General features: G+C 51.8%; 1 protein-coding gene across 6 annotated transcripts; it reads left to right on the forward strand.

Moving 5' to 3' along the window:
- The first annotated feature begins 137 nt into the window (after nt 1–137).
- Pygo2 (pygopus family PHD finger 2) lies at nt 138–16,398 on the forward strand. 6 transcript variants are annotated; one of them, XM_013158649.3, is made up of 12 exons: nt 340–740; nt 1,150–1,199; nt 8,497–8,583; nt 10,071–10,197; nt 10,375–10,439; nt 10,512–10,668; nt 12,271–12,504; nt 12,602–12,625; nt 12,907–12,989; nt 13,089–13,220; nt 13,820–15,027; nt 15,483–16,398. In XM_013158649.3, exons 1-12 carry the CDS (start codon nt 638–640, stop codon nt 15,574–15,576), a joined length of 2,364 nt encoding a protein of 787 aa, XP_013014103.1. In that variant the 5' UTR covers nt 340–637; the 3' UTR covers nt 15,577–16,398. The 6 variants fall into 6 exon arrangements, with proteins under 6 accessions (XP_005006192.1, XP_063106503.1, XP_005006191.1 ...); XM_005006134.4 differs by lacking the exon at nt 12,602–12,625 and having other exon boundaries at nt 331–740; XM_013158652.3 differs by lacking the exons at nt 340–740; nt 1,150–1,199 and adding an exon at nt 6,050–6,182.
- The last annotated feature ends 3,765 nt before the right edge of the window (nt 16,399–20,163 follow it).

The raw sequence follows: 20,163 nt of genomic DNA on the forward strand, positions 1-20,163 counted from the left end.
CCTCAGACCCTGTCGCGAAACCTTTGTACGCCGCGGGCTTCAGTGGCTGGAGGCCACCTAGGCTCTGGTCCCGCAACTCTGCGGAGCTGGATTTTGGAGGTCCACGGCATGTGGGCGCGGCGGGGCGGAGTCAGCCCAGCGGTGCAGAGGCTTAGCGGCTGGCAGCTCAGCTCCGGGAGCAGACCCTGGGCCCTCAGGGGCTCTCGGGAGCGCGCCCCGGCCCGCGCGCTCCCTGCCCGGGTGGTACAACCCGGTCGCAGAGCGGACGCGCGGGCGCTGCTGGTCGCAGCCGAGTTAGGACAGGCTGTGCCTGTGGCACGAAGCCGCCCTCCCCTTGCGTGGGGAGAAACAGTCTGTCTCACCCGGGCTCCCCTGCGCCGGGTCGTGTCCGGTCCTTGCCTCCCCTCCGTGCGGTGCTCGGTGGTGGTGGCCCAGCCGAGTTCCGGTTCCGGTTGCTGCCACCGCCGCCGCCGGCCTTAGGTGTCCCTGGTGAGCGCAGTTTGCGTTCCGCGCCGCATCGTGCCGCTTGCTACCTGTAGTTTAGGGGCTCGTGTTGCCCCTGACTCCCATTCTGGGCGATGGTGCGGCCTGAGGCCGCCTCCATCCCCTGCCGCCACTGACCCGGGTCCTCCACTCCATGGCCGCCTCGGCGCCGCCCCCACCGGACAAGCTGGAGGGAGGTGGCGGCCCCGCACCGCCCCCTGCGCCGCCCAGCACCGGGAGGAAGCAGGGCAAGGCCGGTGAGAGCGCGCGGAGAGGCGTGGGTTGGGGAGGCCAGGGCTTGGGAACCTCGGAGGGAGGGTTAGTGGGTGGGGAGGGGGACTTTGGATCGAGGGGATCTGACGGGAGACTGAGATGAAAAAGCTATGTGGATGAAGCCCTTGAGGGTTTAGCGGAAGGTGTCACAGGTTGACTTTAGAGTTTGGAGCCACGTGGAATTAAGGAGTCACTTGGACTCATAGTGTCAAAGTATGGGCTCTCTGTCATTTCTAGGAAGACAGAGTTGAGAGTATGATCATACAGTTCATTTTTCATGTAACATTCGTTGTTACTACTTTATGTGTTAAGTAAGCAAGTGTGCACTTAAAGTAATTCTTGGGAGAAACCTTAGGGAAACATGCCTGCATTTGCTTTTTGCTGCTCTTCCAGGTCTGCAAATGAAGAGCCCAGAAAAGAAGCGAAGGAAGTCAAATACTCAGGTGATTGGTGGTTCAATGGTGGGGGTAATTCCTGTCAGCCCCTAAATGTTCCAGCAGCTGTACTGCTTGGTTTGTGAGTTCCATCAGATGCAGGGAGCAGAGAAAGTGGTCGCTCCTTGTGTTTTGGGTTTTGTTTCTCAACCTCTTGATAAGCTTGTGATTTGACTAAAGGTCTTAAGCAGGATTACAATCTTTTCCTTCATATCTCCTTTTCCTCATAATGATAAACACCTACAATGACTGAGTCTTTTTTTTTTTTTTTTGTACCGGGGATCGAACTCACAACTGTGCACTTGCAAGACAGGTGCTGATGCCGCTGAGTTAAATCCTTAGCCAACTGAGTCTTTTCTAAGTGCCAAGATTGTGCTAAAGTGCTTTTAAGAGTTTTGGGACGGGGGCTGGGGATTTAGCTCAGCGGCATAAGCTCCTGCCTTGCAAGCAGGCAGTCGTGAGTTCGATCCCTGGTACCGATAAAAATGAAAAAGACCAAAAAAAAAAAAAAGAGTTTTGGGACGTATGCATTGGCCCTCTTTTACAGATGAGAAATCTGAGGCTTCAAAAAGTTAAATGAACTAGCTGAGCCTGTGCTGCTTAGCTGTAATCCCAGCACTCTGGGAGGCTGAGTCAGGAGGATGGCAAGTTTGAGCCCAGTGTGTAAGCAATTTAGAGACTTAGTGAGACCCTACTTCAAAAAATAAAGAGCTAAAAGGCCAGGCATGGTAGCACATACCTGTAATCCCAGTACTTGGGAGGCTGAAGCAGGAGGATTGCTGTGAGTTTGAGGCCAGGCGGATCTACATAGTGAGTTTAAGGCCAGACTGACCTACATAGCAAGACCCTGTCTCAAACCAAAAAATAAAAAATAAGCTAGAGATGTAGCTCAATATGAATGCCCTGAGTTCAATCTTCAGTACTGCCCCCTCCAAATAATAAAGTTAAATAAGCTGAGCTTGATGGTACATTTCTATAATTCTAACTACTCGGGGTGCTGAAGGAGAAAGATTGCAAGTTTGAGGCCAGGCTGGGCAACTAACTGATATTTTGTCTCAAAAATTAAAGAAGGGCTAGCACTCCCTGGGTGCTCAGCACTCCCTGGGTTCACTGCCTAGTACTGCACATACACAAAAAAAAACCCTCACAAAAACAAAAAAACTCACTTTGGGGTCAGGGCTGGTATTTCAGTGTAGTTTTTTACGTGCTTTTCAAAACATAGATATTGTACTGATTTGGCTTTGTTCTTCCCCGGTTTCTCTGTTGCATTTAGGACCTTCTTGATTGTAGATCTGAGCTGGTCAGTAGCAATCCCCAAAGTGTGTATTGCATTTGTGGTGCTCTCCTGATTCAGTTCTGCCTTCCTCTGTGACCCTGTTCCTCCTCCATTCTCCACTAGGGCCCTGCATACTCACATCTGACAGAGTTTGCACCACCCCCGACTCCCATGGTGGATCACCTGGTCGCATCCAACCCTTTTGAGGATGACTTCGGTGCCCCTAAAGTGGGGGCTGCAGCCCCTCCCTTCCTTGGCAGTCCTGTGCCCTTTGGAGGCTTCCGTGTACAAGGGGGCATGGCAGGCCAGGTACCCCCAGGCTATGGCACTGGGGGTGGAGGGGGACCCCAGCCACTTCGCCGACAGCCTCCCCCTTTCCCTCCCAACCCTATGGGACCAGCTTTCAACATGCCCCCCCAGGGACCTGGCTACCCACCCCCAGGCAACATGAACTTCCCCAGCCAACCGTTCAACCAGTCTCTAGGTCAGAACTTCAGCCCTCCTGGTGGGCAGATGATACCAGGTCCAGTGGGAGGGTTTGGCCCAATGATCTCACCCACCATGGGACAGCCTCCTAGAGGGGACCTGGGCCCCCCATCTCTCCCCCAGCGCTTTGCCCAGCCAGGGACACCTTTTGGCCCCTCTCTTCAGAGACCTGGGCAGGGGCTCCCCAGCCTGCCCCCCAACACCAGCCCCTTTCCTGGCCCTGACCCTGGCTTTCCTGGCTCTGGCGGTGAGGATGGAGGGAAGCCCCTGAATCCCCCTGCTCCCACTGCTTTCCCCCAGGAGCCTCACTCGGGCTCCCCGGCTGCTGCTGTTAATGGGAATCAGCCCAGTTTTCCACCAAACAGTAGTGGGCGGGGTGGGGGCACTCCAGATGCCAACAGCTTGGCAGCCACTGGCAAGGCAAGTGGGAGCTCAGGGCCCCAGCCTCCCCCAGGCCTGGTGTACCCATGTGGTGCCTGTCGGAGTGAGGTGAATGATGACCAGGATGCCATACTGTGTGAAGCCTCCTGCCAGAAATGGTTCCACCGTGAGTGCACGGGCATGACTGAGAATGCCTATGGGCTGCTGACCACTGAGGCCTCTGCTGTGTGGGCTTGTGATCTTTGCCTCAAGACCAAGGAGATCCAGTCTGTCTACATCCGAGAGGGCATGGGGCAGCTAGTGGCTGCTAACGATGGGTGACACTGGCAAGGTGGCCTGGGGAAGTACACGTGTCCTTCCTGCTCTCCCAGGGTGTTTGGCTGCTCTTCAATCTTGTTTCCATTGGCTTCCCATCCCATTGGAGCACGTGATGGTTCCAGGGCAGAAGAGGAACTGAAGTGGGTGGGCAGAAGAGCCCAGATTGCTCACTTTTCTGGAAACTTGTGCATTGAGATCTATAGATTCAGGAAACCAAAGCCCTGCTGAGCAGAGTGGTTTTTTTTGTGGCTATATCTGGAGGCCTAAGAATGTGGCTGCAGGAGAAAAGAAGATGGTGGAAGTTCCAGAGGGCAAGGTGTCCTAACTGCAGGTGACAGATGCCCTAACACCTGTGCCTAACATCCCCATCTAGCTCCATGGCTCCAGCCTCAGGTTTTGGAGTCAAAGGTTCAAAGTTTCTTGGGTGGGAGAGTTGGATCTCTCCCTATTCCTACCACAGCCCTTCTGTGGGCTCTAGGAGACAGCTTTAGGGAATAAATGGAATTTCTCCCTTTTTCTGTTCTCCCTGTTACCTCTTCCAAGACCTATCCAATTCCCTCTCCTCAGCGCACCAAATAGCTGGAAGGAGGCAAGGAGTTCCTGGCCGTAGCAGTTTCTTGGTGACTTGGGAAGAAATGCTGTCAGGACATATCTTCCTCATACCAAAGTCACTGGTCCTTTTTCAGCTTGCTTTTTCCCTCTTAGCGACTATGTATTTTTTTTTGCCAAAAATTGGACTATGTGGTCTGGCAGAGCAGGATATTTGACATTAAGGCTGTCCCGGAGGCTTAGACTCTGGCGGTACAGCCCTCTCCTTGTCCATCTGTTGCACATTATACTCGGCTCTATTCGACTCTCAGCGCCCTTGTTCCCCACCCCCCCTGGCTGCACTGAAGGAAAGCTTGAAAGGGCACAGAGCCCTCATACCTCATTTCCTCCCAGATAAGAGTCCAAGTGAAATCCTATTGCAGCCTTGTGTAAGTAGGTGGAGGCAGGATCCTCAATGCTATGGTACTAAAAGAAAAAGCTCAAGTGTTTTGCTTCTCTTCCCTTGTTCTTTAGTACCATCTCCAGCCTGGTGACCTAGCATTTTTTCATTCCTCTCAGCCAAAATTCTGCACTCAGTTTGATTTGTTTTTATTTTTAAAGCACTGCCTGCCAGTGATGGGCCTAGGGCCTGCTCAGTCTTTACTTGCAGCTCCAGTACACATTCCTCAGAGGGGTGGGGAAGGCAGACCTAGGCGTGGCCCTCTGCTTTGGGTGTGGTGGCAGATGCTACCCTCTACTGTTCCCTGCATCTACTTCTCTCAGATCCTGCAGGTGGAGAGGAGACCCTGCACATGGAGCCAACAGCCTTTGAGGCTGTGAGAAGGAAGCAGGCAGCCTCTGGGCTTCTCTCTCTCTCTCGGTGCCCACCACCCCAAAACAGCCTAGGTGGCAGCCCTACCTGTTCACTTTGTGTTGTGTTTGCTTCTATTTGCCTCCCTTTTATCTGTTGCTACATTTGTGTTGTGTTCCCCTCCACAGTTTGTAAAATGCTCCTAGGGAGTGTCTGTCCAATCTGCCCCCTCTTGCCCTATCCACTATTTGGGAGAAAGTGGGGTGTCAGAGATGTGGTGGGATCTTTTGTATGGTTGGATTAATAAAATGGCTTGAAAATCCATACGTGGAGTCCTTGCTGTTTATCTCCAAAGAGATTAGAATGAGCCATAAGCAATGCCGTAAAGAATGCTTAGTGGGTGAGGGTCCCTGAAAGCTGAATGGCGGCAGGGAGTTTTAGGCCCTGGAGCTAGTACTTCTATATAAGCTGCTGTTTCCTTACCTTTCTTCCCAGCTGTGAGACCGAGTTTCCTTTCTGAGCACATTCCTGGACCAGGCCGACTTAGCTCTGAGGCCCCTGGGAGACTAGGAGGGTGTAGTGCCAACCCTCCCACCTCCCTGTTGTTTGGGGTCAAGTGCAGCTCCAACTGTCAGAGCCCTGTCTCTAGCAGATTTAATTTTTGGATACTTTTCAAAGTATCCCCCTCCCCCACCCCCTTTTAAAGTAGCAGTAGCACCCTCGAAACAGCCTGCACTGAATGAGTAGGGAGGGTGCCAGGAGGGTTATTTCTAAATATGATTGCTACCCATCCCTCTCCCCTCCCCCATCCTACAGCTGTCCCCGTCTGTCCTGGGGCCAATGTGGCCTCTATCCTAGTTTTGGGAGATACAATCCTTTGTCGTTCCGTTTAGGCCGTGCCTCTATAAGCTCTGGACCATGGGAAAGGGCCCGAGTTCACTCAAAGTCTAGTTTGCTAGAATTTCAGTGGCCCACCAGCCGGTTTAGAGGCTGCGTCAATCTTCCGTTTACTCTTCCCCTCCGGCTCTCAGTTCCAGCCCTTATTGGCCAAAGGTTTCCGCCCCCTTGGGGGAAGTTGACTTTTTATTGGTCAATATTCAGTGACGTGCCACACACTCTTCCTTGAGCTGGAAAACAGTGGAGGCCGCAACAAGTTAAACTGAAGACGGAGAGGAGAGCCAGGGCAGGTCAGGTAACGCCCTGGCTGGGAAGGGGCCACAGACCTGTGAGAAGGGATTGCTGGAGAGCAGGACAGAGCTCTCGAAGGCATGGGTGCCTCTTGGGGTCCACAGAGCGGCTTTTCAAAGGATGGAGAGCTAGGGGAAGCAGGGGCGGGTATTTGCCAAGCAGAAACTTGCTCTGGGTTCCCCAGAGAAGTTCTTGTGGCCTTAAGTCCTTTAGAGTTTGGAGGAATATTTATTAGAAGGGTTGAAAATAGTTGGAGGCACGATTTCCTAGTTTTGTACCGAGTGGGAGAGCTCCCCCTTTAGCTGTTTTTTAGAAATAGCAGAAGTCTGTGATGAGCCTTACAGAGTATTTTTGTTGAATACTGCTGAATGGAAAGGAAGGGGATTAGTGGGGAGGGAGTGGGTTTTCTTCTGAGACGGATGAGAAGAAAAAGCTTTCAAAACAGCAGAGATATGCAGGGCATGGTGGCTCACGCCTGTAATCCCAGCACTCAGGAGGCTGAGGCAGGAGGATCGTTTCGAGTTTGAGACCAGCCTAGGCTACAAAGGGAGCTCCAGGCCAGCCTGAACTGCACAGCAAGATCCTGTCTCAAAACGACAAAAAAAAAAAAAAAAAAAAAAAAAAAAGCAGAGATGCAGGGAGATCAGACAGCAGACCAAACTTCCAAATAAGGCAGTGAGATACTGGCTTGGAAGACCAGGGATATATTTTAGAATCTTGGATGAATACAGCCAAGAGAGGAATCTCAGGGTTTTGGGACCCTGAGTTCAGAGGTTCCAAGGATTGTCCCTTATTTGGGTTTCAGAAGTGTTTGTCTTGTGACCCAAATACCTTTATGGTTTCCATGGAGATAGTGGGTTTGTCTGACATCACTCTTGTTGCCATGGTACCTGGTTGTGGAGGACCTGAGTGGGCTGTACACAGCTAGGGATAAACAGGGACTTCAGCCCAAGCAGCTGCCACTTCCTTCCTGCCACCACCTGTTAACAGTCATAGGCTGTTGCGCAGGGAAAGATGACAGAACAGTGGGGGAGGGGCCAAGACCAGAAGCTGATACAGTGCTCCCGCTGGACTTGATGTGGAGAAAGGGATGGTGTTTCTGGGAGGCATGAGCATAGCGGATGGTGCCACTCAGGTTTCAGACACCTGCCCTGGGCGAGGCTCGTGAGTGGCAAGAGCACAGATTATGAGAGCACCACACAGGCTTAAAACAGCTCAGGCAAGGGAGGGCAGTGTAGCTGTTTTCTCGGTTAGAACTGCTATTCTTCTCCTTTCCCAGAATTCCTTGTTACGTCATCTTGCTTGCCCTGTCCCTCGTGAGGCATTCATTTATCCTCCTCTAGAGGATCACAGTGGCAGACTCAGAGGGGTCACCTTATCTGTCATTCCACCCTTGTGTGTACTTCTGATGACAGCTTCCTGACCTAAGGGCCCAATCTTGGCCTTCCTTGAAGGAGGAGTCCCTTTCTTTTCACTTTGTTTCATACCTCCACCCTGCCAAGATAGAGCTAATTAGCACCAGAGTCCTTATTTTTTGCAAACTGTGAAATGATTTATACATGATGATTGCCATAAATCCCTTTTCCTGATCACCTTCAAGTTCCCTTACATCAAACTCTCCAGATTACTAAAAAAGGGAAATTAGAATTTAGAATGGGGAGAGTGACGAAGAGATTGACCAAAGGTACACCCAAGTGACTCTGTTCTGTACTAGTGGCTCTCAGCCCTGGGTGTACTTGAGAATCATCTGAGGAGCTTTCACCTGACTGGATCAGTGCTAGGAAGCCAGTGTACAGCTGGAGTTGAAAAGCTCTGAACCAGACCCTACAGAGGACTGACAGTGTGTAGGTTGTAGGAGGCCATCACATCTTCTTTCCAGGCCCTCAGGGAAGAGGTGGTGATTTTGGAGGTGCCTAGTGTTATGAAGGGGGCCACTTGCTTTGTTTTTCTGTTAGCTGCTGATCTTTGGAAAGTCTAGTCAGCTAGCCTTCTTCCCTGCCCCTAGCATCAGGGAGTTGAACTGAGTGTTTCCCAGGGCCTTTCCAGCCCTACCTGCCTTTGACCTTTCAAGGTCCGTTCAGTTTTTCAAGGCTCTGTAGATCCCTGAAGAGGCAGCTTCTCTGTGGTTTTTGGCACGTGCTGCTTTGCAAGGTAAATACTGCTCAGAAGAGCTGAGGTATCAGGGTCAGAAGGACTAGAACCAGCCTCGGTTTGGGTGCTGCCACCCAGCCTTTGATCTTCGGAACGCAGCCAAGACCACTTTTTGTGTCCTGTCTCCTGAAGGGAACTCTGGTCCTTAAGAAAGTTTTTATTTGCAGGTGACAGACACAGCAGCCTTAGGAACCTCAGCAACTATGGCCTCCTGCCCTGACTCGGATAATAGCTGGGTGCTTGCTGGTGCAGAGGTAAGAGGAACAAACCTGGGAACTACATGGGGAGGGTGGTTCCTCCAGGACTGGGCTGCTTTTTGAGTATGTCCCCTTCCTTGGTCCTGATGGCTGTTAAAGGAATTGCAGAAGCAGAGAGGAGAACTGGCCTGGGACTTGGATCATACCTGAAAAGAGGTTATTAGCTGGGTCAGCTTAAAGGAACTGGGAAAAAATTCTGGTGGGGAGATAAGCAATAGCTGATGACACTGAGGTGACAGTGGGAAAAACGTGGGGAGAGGCTATGAGGCCACCATTGGAGATAGTGTTGGAATGAGGGTCGGGTAAGCCCTGAGAACCCCTAGAAGAGGCCTAGGGGCCTGGTGAGGCAGCCAGGCCTCCTCCTCATGGGCAGTCTAGTGAAGGGCCTTGAGTTAGAGGACAGTGATTGCCCTGGGAGAGGGCCAAGGCACTGTGTGGGAGCAGAGACAGTGTTTTGAAGGCTCCTGAAGCCATATAGATAACTTGTAGAATCCAGAGGGCTCCTGAGCTTCTAAAAAGAGAGTGGCTGGTGAGGTAGAGGGTTAGTGGCTGGAGATAATGGGGATTGGCAATGTGTCTGAGAGCTCAGGCCCTGTGATTGCATAGATTGGAGTCACTAGAAGGGAAAGAGTAGAGGGGCTGATTTAGACATGCTGGAAAGGAAGAACTGACCTCAGCGGTGACACTGGAGGAGGGCACCTCGCCTGGAGGGTGCTGGCAGAGAGGGAGGCAGGTGGTCACAGATAGGCACAGGGTCTTAGCCAGCCCTGACCTCCTGGGGTACCCTTGCTGACAGCTGAGGGACTTGGGAAAGCCACTTCACCTGTTTGAACTTTCCTGTAAAGCGAGGGTGTAAGTCTTGTGTTGTAGAGATAGCCATGAGAAAAATGTAATTTAAAAGTTGCAAAGCAACATATGAAGGTCAAGAATTATTCCTGAAGGGGGATTTATTCCAGGAGCCATGGATAAGGCAGCCTGCAGTGGAATGCAGAGAGAAGAGAGGCTGAGGCCATGTGGCCAGGCTGGAGGCTGGGCTGTGAGCACCACAGGAATTAGGCAGTCTGCGGGCCAGCCGGGGAAGGGGGCAGGGGCTTCTGCCAGTGGCTGCTGGGGAATGGATGTGTGCAGGAATGTTGGGCCAGTGGGAAAGGCCAGAAAAGCTTGGGGGTTGTAAGAAGATGGGCTGCTGAAGGAATGATTCTGGGTGCATAACTCTGACTGTTGGGTTCCCAGGAAACTTTATCTTCCAATCCCAACCAATAATCTGGCCCCTGTGAGTTCCTCATAGCAGCCATGAGGTTAGGAAATGGCTGAGCTTGCCCTACTTGGGATCAGCTCACACTGAGCAATTATTTCTTTTGAGAGGTGAGTGGGGGTGCCTGAGTGGGCAGCTGGTCCCAGGGAGTGCAGTAGAGCACCCCTGCTTCTGCTTTTGTCCTTCTGTCCTTCCTCTAAGTACCCCTGTACTTATTCTCTCCCTCTAGAGCCTGCCCGTGGAGACCCTGGGTCCAGAATCCAGGACAGAGCCTGAATCTGAGAGAGCTGCTCAGGTGTCTCAAAGCCCCTCCAAGGAAGATGGTGAAGAATTAGCTGGGACCTTGGATGGAGAAGGTAATGGGAGCTCTATGGAGAGGGGTGGTGTAGCTCTTCTCCCAGGGTTCCTGTTTCCAGGGAGGCAAGGGTGCTGCTTATTCTTCAAGCCTGGCAGGGTTTTGTAGGAGCCAGAGGTAAGAGTAGGAAGTTCAGTTGGAGGCAGTCTTTTTCCCTGGTCCTTTTCTTTCACCACAGAGAACTTTTTCCAGATGGAAAACCCCCAGACCAGTCCCACTGTGCCTGAGGAGACTGAGGCCAAGGTGAGGACCTTCACCTGGGATGGGGGGAGGTGGGCAGGGTGTGGATCCTGCTTATAATTATGTTCCCACCAGGTCGCTGTGGGAAGAGATGGTCCTGGTGAGGAGCCTCCTGGCCCAGGAGACACAGTGGTCCAGGGAGACTTGCAGGAGACTTCCATGGCAACAAGCCTGGGCCCAGACACACAAAACCTAGATGACCTGCAGGATCTGCCTTCCAGCCCCAAAACAGGTGAGAGTCTCTTCCCTTGCCTCCTTTTGGGATGTGTGAGAGAAGGAACAGCCTTCAGTATGGGTGGAGCATGTACTCAGGGCCTTTCTTACCACACCACTAAGGACATTGGGCTTATAGAGCTTCAGTAACTTGACCGGTATCACATGACAGGGCCCACATCTGATTAGTTCTGCTCCTCTATGCTGGGGCCTCCCCTCCTCTTTTCTTGCTTCCAGAACATAGTCCTCATCTTCAGAGTCCCTTCTTTGTGCTGACTCTGGGCCCAGGAGGAGATAAGGTAGATGCTTCATGGAATATGTAGACCAGGGGCCTGGGGATTTAGCTCAGCGGCATAAGGGCATGCTTTGCAAGCAGGCAGTCATGAGTTCGATCCCTGGTACCGATTAAAAAAAAAAAAAAAAGTAGACCACACTGAGCCAAGATGCCAACCAGACCTGGGAGGGCATGGAAAGTAGGTATAATGAAGGGGCTCCCAGTGGACAGGGGAGAGGCAGGGTAGATGGAGGTGCCATTTGAGTGGGTCCTCAAGCACAGGAGAGGGAAGTAGGGGGGGAAGGCAAAAGAGAACATTCTGGGCCAAGGCTGCGGCATCCACAGAGCATGGTGGGGACCATGGCTGTGGGAGAGAAGTGCAGGAGTCACTCCTGTGGGGGGTGGGGAGGCAGTGGCTGAGCCTGGCTGGAGCAGAGCTCCTATAGTAATCTGACCTGAATCAAGGCAGTTCCCTGGGGTTGCAAGGAAGGGTGGAATGGAGGCTTCAAGGGCAGAAGTGTCTTCTGGTGTGAAGAGAAGGCATAAGGTAGCCAAGTGGCCTCAGTGGTGCCTTTCCCTGAACCAAGGGACCCAGAGAAGAGACATCTGGTTCTGAGGGAGATCTAGAAAGGAGTTCCTAGGCATTCAGACACATAGGTCTGGATCTCCTGGGAGGCTGGGAAAAGTTATAGGAAAGGCTCTTTTGTGCTGTTGTGGCGGGTCAGTAGGGCAGTGTGAGAGTTGTGACCCTATGGATAGAGAAAGAAGCAGAGAACAAGAGTAAGTGCCAGGAGGACACTGCTGTCTACCGGAACGGAGAAAAGCTGACTGAGGAGGCACCGTGGAGGGCTCCCAGGGGTCTTAGAAGAATGGCTAACACTGCAGAAACTTGATGCGAGGCACACATTGGCGGAAAGAGGGTGAAAGTGGCTCTTGTTTTCTTGAGTTTTTTTTTTTTTTTTTTTTTTTTTCAGTACAAGGGATTGAACCTAGGGTCTTTGTACTGAGCTACAACCCCAGCTCCTTTTATTCATTTTTATTTTGAGACAGAGTCTCACTAAGTCACTAAGTTGCCTGGGCTAGGCTCAAACTTGGAATTCTTCTGCCTTGGACTCCCAGAATGCTGAGATTACAATTCTTCACCACCGTGCACAAATGCTGTTGTCACTTGTAAGGACAGATTTTTTATCTTCAGTCTGGGCAGGAGCAGTGATTAGTGTCCAGCAGGAATAGGCAGTCTCCCTTTGTGCCTTCTCTGTGGTTAGACTGGGAGTCTCTCTGTGCCTTCTATCACTTCCTCTGCATCCTGCCTCTCCAGTGGCTTCACTGTGCTGTTCCTATCCCTAGCTTGGATTAGGGAGGAGGACTGCTGCTCCACCAGTGACAATGACACCGATGTGGACATGGAGGGTCTGCGGAGACGACAGGGCCGCCGACTCAGCCCGCCTCAGACAGTGGCAGCTTTGGGTGTGGAGGACCAGGCCAGGGGCGAGGTTGCCAGTGGGGAACTGGGCATCTCACTCAACATGTGTCTTCTTGGGGCCATGGTTCTGCTGGGCCTGGGGATCCTCCTCTTCTCTGGTAAGTGGTGCCTCACCTCCTGTCCTCCTGCCTGCTCTCACCTTACCTTACCATATACCTCCCTAAGGCCTCACCAGGCTTCCCTCTCCATCCTCAGGTGGATTCTCAGAGTCTGAGACTGGTGAGTGGGGAGTAGCCCTGGCTGTGCTCATCCAGTGTGTGTGTGTGTGTGTGTGTGTGTGTGTGTGTGTGTGTGTGTGTCTGTGTGTCTGTGTCTGTGTGTCTGTGTGTTCTCTGGGTTGGGAGCAGTGGTTTGCACATTATTTCCCACTTTTTAACCTGTGAGCAGTTCAGGTGACAACTTTACCTAGCTGGATCTGGGATGTAGGGTGTGTTCACAGCAGGAGGGTGTGACTGGGAGTAGGGATAGGGGTAGGCTCCTAGGACCTCTTTTTCTTGCAGGACCCATGGAGGAAGCAGAGCTTCAGGTCTTCCCTGATAGTGGCTCAGACTCTGAGTTGATGAATGTTGCAGGTCATGGACAGGTACGTGTGAGGGTATGTCTCCACAGGGGTGGGGCCTGGTGGGAAGAACCCAGGTGACTGGGCTGTGGAACAGAATGAAGCTGGTTCTTCTGTCCTCAGGATGGGCTAAGGGAACAGCTGCAGGCCTCAGTTTCTACTGATAGTTTCCCCAGCCTGCAGAACATGGGCCTTCTGCTGGACAGGCTGGCCAAGGAGAACCAGGACATCCGGCTGCTGCAGGCCCAGCTGCAGGTAGGCACAGGGAGGAGGGTATGGGCTCAGTTAGCTAGCCCCCTCCCCAGCCAGGTGTCTGTCCTAGTGTCTGTCCTGAAATGGAGTTTTCCCTTTCTACTCCTACATCTTTTGCTTTCCTAGTGTGTGTGTTTTCCTCCTGCCAAGGTTTGTACCAGGGCTAGCATATATGTTTCACAGCATTTCACCTCTGATTGACTAGTATGTTGTTCCTTTGAGTGTTGTGTGGAGAAGGGTTTGAAGAACATCTAAGGTTCATGCCAAGTGCTGTGATCAGTTAGCAGCGCCAGCTCTGAGTGTGGGAGCTGGAAATGGGCCATTGGAGCTACACACTGGCTACCTGTATGGGAACCTAAAAAGTGAGCTTATGAGAGGACAGAGATGCTGAGATCCAAAGTGGAAACTTGAGATTCCAGGATCTGGTTTAGGGTGGGAATGGCATTGGGAAGAGACTGAGAATTAAATCCTTTGGGTGACCCAGGCTCTTCAAGGGCTTGGTTGCCTGTCCACTCTTAAGGGAGTGGAATTGAGATAGAAGGCATTGGGCCCAACCCGACAAGGACTCTTTATGGTTTCTTGCATCCCAAACCACATTCTAGGCCCAGAAAGAAGAACTTCAGAGCCTGATGCAACAGCCCAAAGGGCTGGAGGAAGAGAATGCCCGGCTCCGGGGGGCCCTGCAGCAGGGCGAGGCTTCCCAGCGGGCCCTGGAGTCAGAGTTGCAGCAGCTGCGGACCCGGCTTCAGGAGCTGAGGGATGACTGTGTGCAGGGCCCAGATGGGGTGTGCCTCAGCCAGGGTCATGTCCCACAGGGTGGCAAGGCTACCACAGATGAAGGCCACCGGGGGCAGGAGCTGGGGTCTGTCTTCCTAGAGGAGAAACTGAAGCTGGAGGCAGAGGCCCAGGTACTAAGGAGGGAGCTGCAGAAACAGCGGCAGCTGCTCGGCTCTGTGCAGCAGGACCTACAGAGGAGTTTGCAGAATGTTGGCCGAGGGGACTCAGCTCATGCTGGCCTTGCTGAGCTGGGCCACAGATTGGCCCAGACTCTGAAGGGCCTGGAGAACTGGGGCCCGGACCCTGGGGTCTCAGCCAATGTCTCAGAGGCCTCACATCAGAAGCCCCGATGGGCTGGAAAGGAGAAGTGGCATGATGGGCAGAGGGACAGAAAGACTGAGCACTGGAAGCATAAGAAGGAGGAGTCTGGCTGGGAGAGGAAGAAGAGCTTTGGGAGTGAGGACAGGGAGCTAGCAGGGAGGCGGAAGGAGGACAAACCAAGAGGGGAGTGGAGGGAGGGCCGAAAGGATGGGAAACGACGGGACCTTAGAGAACCTGCATGGAAAAGTAGGAGTCATGACTCTGGAGAAAGAAAGAAGCATCACCGGGGGAGAGAAGGGGCTAAACACAGTCAGGACTCCCTGCCATCCTGGAAGGAGCTGTTGAGGCGAAAGTACAAGGCACCCCAGGGCTGCTCAGGTGTGGTTGGATGTGCCCGGCAGGAGGGCCTGGAATTCTTTGGCACAGAGCTGGCTCCAGTGCGGCAACAGGAGGTGGCCTCCCTACTGAAGACATATCTTGAGCAACTTCCCTGGGCCGGGCAGCTGACCAAGGAGCTACCCCTCTCACCTGCTTACTTTGGTGAGGATGGCATCTTCCGGCACGACCGCCTCCGCTTCCGGGATTTCGTGGATGCCTTGGAGGATAGCCTGGAGGAGGTGGCAGTGAGGCAGACAGGTGATGATGATGAGGTAGATGACTTTGAGGACTTCATCTTCAGCCACTTTTTTGGAGACAAAGCACTGAAGAAAAGGTGGGCAGCTGTGGGAGACCCCAGTCTTGGGACAGAGTGAGTGTATCTGGGAGGAATGTGAAGGAGAAGGGCCCTAAAAGGGGGTCTTTAAGGACTTCTCCCCAGTTTTGATCCCCAGCTTGCTTCCTTTCTTGAAGGCATCCAAATGTACTTCCTGCCTTCCCTTGGGGACCATGGGTCCTGAGTAGTTCCCATTTGGGGTGGGGAGGGGCTTCTTCTGAGTTATCCTCTCTTGCCTATACCTGCTGGCCTGGGGTGTATGGAAGACCCCATCTTCCTGCCTACCCAGCTGGTCCCTCCATTCTGGGAAACTAGATCTTACCTCTTGTTTGGTGGCAGCTGCCTGGGCTGGCTTCATTAGAAGAAACAGGGTACCCTCTTTGGAAGTCCCTTGACATGGTGTTTGTCTCCTCAAGGCTTCTTTTTCCTTCCACTCTATGTCCCCTCCCCCGCAGATCAGGGAAGAAAGACAAGCATTTTCGGAGTCCCCAAGTTGTGGGGCCCAGGGAGGAGCACAGCCACCACCCCCAGCACTACCACCGTGGCTGAGCCCTGCACCTGTGGACATAGCTTTGGAGCCTCATGATCCTGGAAGTATCTGACTCTTGGCTTCAATGGACTATTCAGCTAGCCTCTCCTGGCTTGGCTGGTGTCTTTGGGTATCCTTCACAGAGGAGAGCAGAGCTCCCAGCCCTACACCTCTACCACTTTCTCTAGAAAAGGCATTATTTGAACCTGCCTGCTGTCTATACAAATGTGTGCAAATGTGGAGGGCCCTGGGCCCTGCAGCCCAATTGTGAGTGCATTGCACCTATGTGAAAGGGGTATGGGAAAGGGCCCTGTTTTCAGGGGGCGGAGGGCATTCCAATTCCAAAGCCAGAGAGCTCTCACTGTGTGCCTCCCGCTCCACACATTGACCTAGCACCCCTGGGACTAACGAACTGCTGGCAGGAGGCCCAGGGCCAGGGCTTACTGTGGGGTTTTGTTAGATTTGGAAGCATCTGTCCCTAGAGGGTGAAGTCCCTTTTCCCCCTGCTTCTCACGTGGCCTAACTTTGCCATGTGAGCCACAGACTCATGGCAGGGATGCCTGTCACTTGGCACTCAGCCTTTCTCCCAGCTCTTTACCCTTGCCTGCTCTCCCACCAAGCCCAGACACTCTGGGCTGGAACTTACCCATGAGTTCACAGCTGCCATGCCTGCACCCACTGGAGAAGTAGAAGAGAACATTGGCTTTGGAGTGTGAACCTTGGGCCCAAGTCTGTGCTAAGTGATCTTGGGCAACTTAATTTCTGTAAACCTTGGGTTTCTCATCCTCCAAAAAGGATCAAAGGGCTGAGAAAGAAATTAAATAAAGTGATAGCTGCCCAGGTTTTGGCATTCAAATTTTTGCCGTCTTTGAAGCAAGCTATGGGAAGGGAAGAGAACCCTCACCCCAGCATGGTGTCTGGAACTGGGGAGGTAAGGGAGCCACTAGGTGGCACCCTGGCTTCACATGTGCTCCAGTGTGTCCCGCTCCCCCAGGCCACCCCACTGACCCTGGGAACCGCTCCATTGGCTGCTGCTCTCTCCTGAAGACTCAGAATCCCCTGAGTCCTTTCTGGAGCCTTCTTCCTGAGGGCTGCCCTCACTGGGCTGGCTCCTTCACCTCCCTGGGTATCTGCTGGTGGAGCAGGTCAGGGAGTGGGCCAATTAGGCTGGGTGGGACTACAGGCTCTAGAAGGGCAGTGACTGATTTCTGATTACTCAGTAGGTGCTGTGGGACACTTTTTAAAGGATTTAAGTGTATAAACTCATTTAATGCTGGTGTAGGGACCAGCAGGAATGTGTATAGAACACTTATTGTGCAAACATTTGTTCAGTGTATACCAGAAACTGAGGCCCCGGCAACACAGAGGTGCCGAAAGGCATAGTGTTCAATGAGTCTAAGTCCTGCAGCAGGAGACCATGCATCTAGGCCTAGGGAAGAACTTCCTCTCAGCTGGAAGGTCAGTGGTACAGGCTAGGTGGCTTTAAGAAGCAGTCTTCTCTTTCTGGAATGGAGATTGGAGAAGCAAGTACAGACTGGCTCAGTACTAGGGCTTAGATTGGGTGCCAGGCTCTGGACTGCTGTACCTCGGGAGAGGCCTGGTTTTACATTGTTCATGTGACTCACTTTCTGGAAGTAGTCAAAATCTTTGCTGTCTAAACAGCTGACTGTTAGGGTGGCTGAGGTGGTTAGGAGGAGCTGTGTCCTGTCCTAGACTGACGGGTAGGGATGCACACGGCCTCCGGGTACCCAGAGGGTGTTGGCTCTTACTTCAGCCTCGTGGGGCCTCTAAGTTTCATTTCTAGGGCCCACTTTCTTCTGCCTACTGAACTCTCAGGAAGTTGGGGGGTTCCCCCAAGCCCCTTGGTCTTCCATACCCAGTCAGGAAGTAGATGTGCTGACTGAGGTCCTGCAGACTGGGGAATTAGTAAAAGAGAGTCATAGTCCAAGCAGCATGTTAGGAAGGGCCAGGGCACTAGGGGCAACAGCATTTGCTTGGTTACTGCCTCTCCAGGGTGCCCTTGGGCAGTCATCCTCATACCCTCCAAGGCTGTGAGGCCCCTCTCCCGTCATACCCAGGCACCCCTGTAAACATCAGTCAGGGGAGTTTAGGACCATAGGATGCTGTCTGGACCAGGGGCCAGTGTGTAGAGATGAGGTAGCTAGGGATAGTACTCTCCTGCTCATGTGAATGGGGGTAGTTCCTGGCATCCTGGGATGGGGTGATGCTATGGACTCTGCTACACATCGCCATGTGGGCTTCCAGTATCTAGGTAGAACCCTCCCAGTCATCCCTCCATATCTCAAGGGGATTCATTCCAGGACCACCTGTGGATACACAGACCCGTGGACACTCACCTCCCAGACATAAAATAGCATGACATTTACATATTTCCTACACAGCCTCCTCTGCACTTTATTCAGCTAGAGATGACTTATAATACCTGATACAGTGAACAGTCATTATGCCATATTGTTTAGTAAACTGATAACCTGTACATAACAAACATAATTTTTATTCCAGATGTTTTCTATCTGTTGGTTGAATTCATGGATATGGACCTTGTGGATATGGAGCATCTACTGTACTGTGAAAATAGTAACTTCATTTATTTATTTATTTAGGTCTTTTTGAGACAGGGTCTCACTATGCAGATCAGGTTGGTCTTCAGCTTACATTGTGGCCTAGGCTGGTCTTGAACTCGAAGCAGTCCTCTTGCCTCAGCCTCCTGATTGCAGAGATTACAGGCGTATGCCACTACATCCAGCTAACATAGTAATTTTTTTTTACTTAACCTCTAAGGGGAAACTGGGAACCTCTGTGAGCTATCATAGAGGGAGAGGGGTTTGGAGCAGGAGCTAGTAGGGAAAAGATGTTAAGTAGCACCCAAGTTCCAGCACTGTACTGGGTGCTGTGAGCTCATTCCTTGTCCCTGAGACTAACTGGATCATAGCACAAAGAGGAATGTAACTCACAGGCCAGGGATATAGCTCAGTAGTACAGCGTCTGCCTGGCAAGTACAAGGGCCCAAATTTGATTCCTAGTACAAAACAAACAAACAAACAAAAAACAGAATGTAACTCATGTGCTCAGTGCTTCTAGGAGGAATCTGCAAATCTGCAATCTGGGTGGGTGCATTGTATTCTGGAGGATAATAGTATTTCATGATGGGGAGAGGTTCACCTGTGAAGCTGGGTGGAAGGTGGAATAGCTTGTGGCCAGATAGCTCAGAGGGAACAAATTCTCCCACAGGCCTGCCCATAGGTCACAGGGGCATTAGGAAAGGGTATCTGCGGAGCAAGGACACCTGTGTGGAGAGGGTGCTCAGGGGTGTATGTGGGAATAGAGAAGTGTGATGTGGCAGTGGGGAGTAGGGCAGTAGCAGGAAGAATTGACAAGAGACCACAATAGGGATAGAAGACAACCTCCTGGACCCTTTACCTGTTACTCAGCCTCCCTAGTGATGGGGTTCCAGGCAGCACCACTATGCCCAACAGCTTTGGTTACTTATTAAAATCATTCTTTATTGCTGGGGGTGCTGGCGCATGCCTGTAATTCCAGCACCAGGATTGCTGCAAGTACAAGGCCAGCCTGGTTATACAGCAAGATCCTGTCTCAAAAAAAAAAAAAAAAAAAAAAAAAAAAAAAAAAAAAAATTGTTTTCTTCTAAGATACACAGGGACTTAAAAGCAAATTTGTTTAAAACTGTAATTCCTTGGGCCTACAGATTTCCAGTAGGTAACTAAAAGTACAACAAAATTTGGCCTTCATTTTATATAACTGAGTCAAATCCTTCTCAGCTCTGTATATAGGCATGTAGGTGAGGGAGTATCTGTTTAAAATTGGCAAAACAGGGTTTTTCACCGAGGATTTAGCTCATTAGTGTAAGTGCCTGCCTGGCAAGTACAAGGTCATGAGTTTGATCCCCAGTACCAAAAACAACCATAACAAAAAACCAAGATTTTCAGCCAGGCGTGGTGGCTCATGCCTGTAATCCCAGCACTTGGGAGGCGGAGGCAGGAGGATGTTGTGAGTTCGAGACCAGCCTGGGCTACAAAGTGAGCTCAAGGCCAGCCTGAACTGCATAGAGAGACCCTGTCTCAAAAAGACAAACAAACAAAAACAAGTTTTTTCAGCCCCAAATTTACCAAGCTTGTCTTATGGCCCTTTAAGCCTGAGGACACCTACACTGGAAATTCTCTACTGCTCTAAACCTGTGGTCACCTTGTGTAGTGATTAAATTTAATTGTGTTAGCTTAGTTTGAGAAGCACCTAGGGAATTAGTAAAGCACACTTCTGCATGTTTCTGGGTGAGTCACCGAGGCCTAACCTTGGGGACGTATCTGGTCCCTCTACCCTTATCCTCTGGCATTGTTCCCCTGCCCTGCTTCCTGGCCACCATGAATTAAGGATCCTTGCTCTACCGCATCCTTTTGCCATGATGCTACTGCCTTGGGGCCAGCTGATCATGGAAAGAAACCTCTGAAAGCATGAGCTAAATTAAACCTTTCCTCCTTTAAACTGGGAGTCATAGATATTGTATTCCAGCTATGAGAAAGCTCACCAGTATACCTTGGATTCCTCACATGGCCGAGACTGCCCTTCAA

Source organism: Cavia porcellus, unplaced genomic scaffold (genome assembly GCF_034190915.1).
Source record: "Cavia porcellus strain 051 isolate PalLab524CR breed Dunkin Hartley unplaced genomic scaffold, mCavPor4.1 scaffold_6, whole genome shotgun sequence".
Lineage (NCBI taxonomy): Eukaryota > Metazoa > Chordata > Mammalia > Rodentia > Caviidae > Cavia > Cavia porcellus.

Coding starts and splice junctions, on each gene's coding strand:
- Pygo2 (XM_013158649.3), top strand. CDS start 638: ATGGCCGCCTCGGCGCCGCCCCCACCGGACAAGCTGGAGGGAGGTGGC. Junction 1,200..8,496: donor GAAGGAAGTCAAATACTCAG/GTGATTGGTGGT, acceptor TTTTATTTGCAG/GTGACAGACACAGCAGCCTT. Junction 10,669..12,270: donor GCCTTCCAGCCCCAAAACAG/GTGAGAGTCTCT, acceptor TCCTATCCCTAG/CTTGGATTAGGGAGGAGGAC.